Source organism: Colobus angolensis, unplaced genomic scaffold (genome assembly GCF_000951035.1).
Source record: "Colobus angolensis palliatus isolate OR3802 unplaced genomic scaffold, Cang.pa_1.0 Scaffold49, whole genome shotgun sequence".
In the NCBI taxonomy this organism is placed as follows: Eukaryota; Metazoa; Chordata; class Mammalia; order Primates; family Cercopithecidae; genus Colobus; species Colobus angolensis.
The window spans coordinates 8732602-8739077 of record NW_012118376.1 but is presented as its reverse complement, the minus strand read 5'-3'; the positions used below and the strand labels follow the sequence as shown (position 1 = coordinate 8739077).

At 37.5% G+C, this 6476-nt stretch overlaps 1 protein-coding gene across 5 annotated transcripts in view; it reads left to right on the top strand.

The window, feature by feature from the left end:
* LOC105524160 (general transcription factor IIH subunit 2) overlaps positions 1-5501 on the top strand; it is a 33556-nt gene extending 28055 nt beyond the window's left edge. For 4 of the 5 annotated variants that reach the window (XM_011959315.1, XM_011959314.1, XM_011959317.1 and 1 more), the window contains 2 exons: positions 2975-3014; positions 5039-5497. In XM_011959315.1, coding sequence (XP_011814705.1) covers positions 2975-3014; positions 5039-5158 — 160 coding nt within the window. In that variant the 3' untranslated portion in view covers positions 5159-5497. Of the gene's footprint in view, positions 1-2974; positions 3015-5038 lie in introns of all 5 variants that reach the window. The other variant, XM_011959313.1, reaches the window with a different exon arrangement.
* The last annotated feature ends 975 nt before the right edge of the window (positions 5502-6476 follow it).

The following is a 6476-nucleotide window of genomic DNA, read 5'->3' as shown; positions in this document are numbered from 1 at the left end:
AACATCCAGGATTTAGGAATCACATTAAACGCTTACTCGCTTACTGGCTAGCAGAAGACAATTATGTAGCCATGTTTTTTTTTTTTTTGAGACAGAGCCTTTCTCTGTCGTCCAGGCTGGGGTGCAGTGGCCGGATCTCAGCTCCCTGCGAGCTCTGCCTCCCGGGTTCACGCCATTCTCCTACCTCAGCCTCCCGAGTAGCTGGGACTACAGGCGCCCGCCACTTCACCCGGCTAGTTTTTTTAATGTATTTTTTAGTAGAGAGGGGGTTTCACCGTGTTAGCCAGGATGGTCTTGATATCCTGACCTCGTGATACGCCTGTCTCGGCCTCCCAAAGTGCTGGGATTACAGGCTTGAGCCACTGCGCCCGGCTTATGTATCCATCTTGCTTTTCACACTTAAATCATTTGGAAGTCATTTAACGTCACCATATCTAGACCAGTGTTGTTTTTGAAATTGTTGCATATTTCAGGGATAATTATGGTTTATATAACCAATTGCTTCCTGTTGGATATAAGATTTTTTTTTTTTTTGCTATTAACAAATAATGCTTATATCTATATTTTTGAACATTTGTACAAGTATAAATGCATGGTAAATTCCTAGAGGTAAAATTACTGAGTCAAGAGTTTTACATGTTTTGTGAATTTTGATAGATATTATAAAGTTGTTCTTCAAAGAAGTTTCATTTATTGTTTTCCCACATTTAGCCAACATTAGGTATTATTAAACTTTTTTATATTGGCTAAAACTGACAGACAAAAAAAAAAGTCTCATTGTTTTAGCTTGGTATTTATTTGCTTATGGTTGAGGTTAAATGTAGTAGAAAGGAAAAACCCAGTACTATAGAAGATGGAGTTGAAGAAATGTTCCAGAAAGTACAATAAAAGGAGTAAAATAAAGAATTTGAAATAGGAGAGTAAAGATAAGAATACTGGGGATTCATCCAGAAGGTCCAGTATGAGAATAATATAAGAAAAAAAAAAGTAGGATAGAAAATCATCAAAGACATAATTCAAAGAAATTTTCTGTTGAAGGACAGAACTTTCTAGACTGAAAGGGTCTATTGGCTGGGAAGGGTGGCTCATAGCTCTAATGCTTGTACTTTGGGAGACCGAGATGGGGATCACTTGAGGCCAAGAGTTCCAGGCCAGCCTGGGTCACATAGCAAGACCTCATCTCTACAACAAAGATAAAAGAAAGGGACTGCCAAGTGCCTAACAGTATTGAAGGAAGACAGACTCCATAATTGTGAAATTTCAGAATACACAATAAATCCTTAACCCTAAACATTTCCAGAGAGGAAAAACTAGGTCACATACGAAGGATCTGGAATTAAACTTGTTTGGCTTCTCATTAGCAACACTGGATGCAGAGAGGGAGCAGTCACCTTCAAAGTTTGTAGTGAAAATTGTTACCCTTAGATACCCAGCCAACCTATCAGTTAAGTGAAGGTAGAATAACAACATTTTCAGACTTGTAAGGTCTCAAAAAGATATTTTTCTGGGGAAGGTCTGGAAGAGGTAGGTGATTGAAAGGAACAGAGAAAGAGAAAGAGAATGGGTCTAGTAATATGTATCTAATTCAAAACAGGCTGAAGAACGGCCTAGCATGATGGTAAGAAGAAATTCCAGAATGATACCTGTGTGTCACATATGGGGAACAGTCCAGTTTGGAGACAGTCAGAATGCTCCAGGAAAGATATCACCAAGGGGATGAAAACTGCAGAACTCCTGATGTATTTAAATATATTGAGAGGACAGTTATACTAGTCCAGAGAAGACTGGGCCTGAATTAGTGTCAGTTACATAGGAAACTAACCTTGGGAATAGCAACACAGTATTTCCAGGAAAAAAAAATGTTTTAAATAGGGGAAAACTTAGGGCTTAGCTGAGAATATTTGTATAGGCATAGTAAACTAAACATTGATTATTGTTCTATCCAAAAGGTAGACTTAACTATGTAGAAAGAATTGAGAATGACGTTAGTTACATATTTATACATTACTGGGTTCAAGATGGTTGAAAGAGAATTAAATTCTCTTCTTTCATAGTTGGAGGTTCATAGCCAGTAACTGTGAAGAATCACAAAGTAGCACTTATTAGAATAACTGACTATCAAACAAAAGTTTGAAAGTGCTTCTGTCTGGGCATGGGGGCTCATGACTGTAATCCTAACACTTTGGGAAGCCAAGATGGGAGGATTTGCTTGAGCCCAGGCATTCGAGACCGGCCTGGGCAATATAGCGAGACTCTGTCTAAATAAAAACTTAGCCAGGCGTAGAGCTGCATGCCTGTAGTCCCAGCTACTCAGGAGGCTGAGGCAGAAGGATCACTTGAGCCCAGGAGGTTGAGGCTGCAGTAAGCCATGATAGCATGTCTGCACTCCAGCCTTTGAGACAAAGCAAGACCCTTGACTTGAAAAAAAAGAAAAATAAAGCATGCTCACATTTAACCTTAATGAAAATAAAAACTACATTTTGGGCTGTCAGATGACCTTGTATATACTGTGGAATTTTTTTTAATTTATGGTATTCTTTTTTTTTTTTTTTGAGACGGAGTTTCGCTCCTGTCACTCATTGTGGAGTGCAATGACACCATCTCGGCTCACTGCAACCTCCGCTTCCTGGGTTTAAGCAATTCTGCCTCAACCTCCCGAGTAGCTGGGATTACAGGTGCCCACCCTCACGCCCCGCTAATTTTGTATTTTTAGTGGAGACGGGGTTTTGCCATGTTGGCCAGGCTGGTCTCAAACTCCTGACCTCAGGTGATCCACCCGCCTTGGCCTCCCAAAGTGCTGGGATTACAGGCATGAGCCACCGTGCCTGGCCTTTTGGTATTCTTAACTCTTTTTCCTGAAAGTCATGTGAAGACAAGTACATATTAATTAAAGGATTCTAGTTATTGAGATTTTGCTGAACTATTTTAATGAGTGAATTTTAAGAAAAAACTGATTGTTAAACTTTTTTTTCAGATTTTGTTATGGATGTCAGGGGGAATTGAAAGACCAACATGTAAGTTCATTGGCTTTCTAAATATTAAGTAATGTACAAGAAATACTGAAATAAATGGTACTATAAGTGTTCAACAGGTTGTTAAAGACCAGGCTCGTATCAGTTTATTTCTTGTAAAGATAATTACAATAGGTGGAGGTAAAATGGGAACAAAATAGTTTAAATAGTAGTTTTGTTATTCTGCATTATAATTTTTGCTATACAGATACTTTGTAATTCATCTCTGTTTTTTTGAGACTGAGTCTGGCTCTGTCACCCAGGCTGGAGTGCAGTGGCATGATCTCGACTCACTGCAAGCTCCACTTCCCGGTTCATGCCGTTCTCCTGCCTCAGCCTCCCGAGTTGCTGGGACTACAGGCGCCCGCCACCACGCCCAGCTAATTTTTTTGTATTTTTAGTAGAGACGGGGTTTCACCATGTTAGCCAGTATGGTCTCAATCTCCTGACCTCGTGATCCGTCCACCTTGGCCTCCCAAAGTGCTGGGATTACAGGCTTGAGCCACCATGCCCGGCTGTAATTCATCTTTTTAAAAAATTTTTGTATTAAAAGTTTTAAAATATTTTTCTTCTTTTTTTAAAATTCTTTGATTGTTTTTTCTACTTTGGTACACCCTTGTAAAACATGTAATTTGTCTTTATCTTTCAAGCTAAACTGCATTTAATCTGAAAGTATTTAAAATATTTTCTTCATATTATACTTTAAGCTGTGTGATAACACATTGAAGTTGTTTAAGGTGGCCACAGATAATAGGTGGTTCTTCCATTATGCCAATGAGAAAATATTTTTTCAATTTTGAAGAGGGCCAACTTTAATATATAAACTTGTATAGATGTAAATAATATGGATCACTGTCTAGCTTTAATTTTTAATTTAGTTACATGTTCCTATTTAAAACTATATAAATTATATAAAATAATAATTATAAGTATTGCTATTCCACTGTCACAATTTATAAAGTAATTTTATTAACTTGTATATACCTCTTTGACATCAGTAGCTTCCTCTTTACTGGAACTACTTTTTGAGTCATTTGACAGGTTTTTGGTTTTATTTTCTGGGACAAACTCTTGCTCTGTCACCCAGGTTGTAGTGCATTGATGCAATCTTGGCTCATTGCAACCTCTGCCTCCCAAGTTCAAGTGATTCTTGTGCCTCAGCCTCCCAAGTAGCTGGGATTATAGGCATGTGCCACCATGCCCAGCCAATTTTTGTATTTTTAGTAGAGACTGGGTTTCATTATGTTGACCAGCTGGTCTTGAACTTGTGGGCTCAAGCAGTCTGCCCGCCTTGGCCTCCCAAAGTGTTGGGATTACAGGTGTGAGCCACCACACCCGGCCTCTTTTGAGTTTTTAAGAATAGGTCATTGTCTGTGTTGTTTGAGATTTATTTATTCATTCATTTTGTTTTTATTTTTTTATCCAAAGCCACATACTTCTGAGATTTAGTGATCTTTGAATCTGTGTATGAAGCTGCCCTGGAAATTTTATCCCAAGGCACAAGTACTCATATATGTAATGCTGAAAGAACAAATGTAGTTTTTTCCCTTTTATTTGTCTTATCTGGGTCATTTGACATATTTTTTTGAAAGGTTTACTTGAAAAGGAAATACAGTGTTTGCAATTGTGAGGTCATTCCCTAAGAATAATTAAATCTATGTTAAATTTTTATGCTTCTCTTTTTAATTGAATCAATCAGGTGGTCTTGCTAAGCATTCAAAAGTAGCGCTGGTTTGAAGCTCATGTCTTTCCCAAACCTTAGAATGAAACAATTGAGAATGAACTATAATAGAATAGACTTTAAAGGCTCGAAAACAAAGTCATTCCCTCATTTCTAAGGGATAGTTTGGGGTAAAAAATTAATTGCCTTAGATTTGAGAATATAGAGTACATTGGAAGTACTAAAGTAGGTAGTGGGAAAAAACTGGTAGAGACTCAAAAGAGCAAAGCACACCTTGAATGTCATCAAGCTGTGCTGTAATTAACTTTTGGAAACTAGTTTATCACTTTTCTCCTTTTCACTACAGGTTTATGTTTGTGCTGTGTGCCAAAATGTTTTCTGTGTGGACTGTGATGTTTTTGTTCATGATTCTCTACACTGTTGCCCTGGCTGTATTCATAAGATTCCAGCTCCTTCAGGTGTTTGATTCCAGCATGTACTATATACATTGTATGTGTTAAAAAGAAATTTGCAACTGTGAATAAAATGACTTATTTAGAAGAAGCTTCATTTAAAACATGAAAGGATAATCTGACTTAAGAAACTTTTTGCTAAGAAAAGGTAATATTTTATTAACTTTTAAATTTGTGTTCTGTCACAGAAATACCTGAAATTCAGTAGTACTTCATTCAGTTAATTTTGTTTTCTATTATTTTGAGTTATACTGTTTTCAAAGTCATTATGCAGTATGTATAAATTATTTATAATAATTAAATTGATGTGATAATTTTATTTATGTTTTTATAATTAAATACAGAATATGATTTATGTTAATTCATTAATTTAGTGTAAGAAGAAAGTTAAGTCTAAATGTAAATTCAGTGTAAGATGAAAATGTATCAATAGTTACGAAATTAGGCTGGGCACTGTGGCTCAGGCCTATAATTCCAACACTTTGGGAGGCCAAAGTGGGCAGATCAGCTGAGGTCCGGAGTTCTAGACCAGCCTGGCCAACATGGTGAAACCCTGTCACTACTAAAAACACACAAAAAAATTGCCGGGCATGGTGGTTCATGCCTGTAGTCTCAGCTACTTGGGAGGCTGAGGCAGGAGAATTGCTTGAACCCGGGAGGCAGAGGTTGCAGTGAACTGAGATGGTGCCACTGCACTCCACCCTAAAGTGAGACTCCGTCTCAAAAAAAAAAAAAAAACAATTTATGAAATTAATACATATGAAATGATGTACTGCTACATCCACCAGAGAGGTCTTTTTAGGTTTAACCAAACATTTGGGATATGTTTATCAAGTTAGTACATCTGAAATTATTTGTGGCTATGACCAACAGAAGTCACTTTAGATTAAACATTCAAACTCACAAGACTGCCATGGCCATGGTGTGCTTACTCAAAAGGATACTAAACAGAAACAACAGCCTGCCAGCACAGCATCAAGCAGTCCTCATTAGCAGTGGAAGTCTTTGTAGCAGTCCACTATTACAGTTTAGTTGCAAGGAGATAAGATCCTCCACGGGCATCAAGGAACCAATATCTCTTAACAATTCCATAAACACAGCTTCCAGGGTATCCACAAGGGATGTGTCAATTTCAAGAGTCACCACACTCAGGAAAGCCTAAAGCTTGAAGTCTCCATTAGATTATTTATAGTGCATCCCAATCCAGATACCGTAACAATTACAAGTTATTTTTACTATAAGGAAAGTTGCCTAAAATCATAGTTGATACTAACCATGGTTAACAGAGCTCTAAAAGTTTGACAGAAAGTGAGATTCAAATCCTTTCACTCT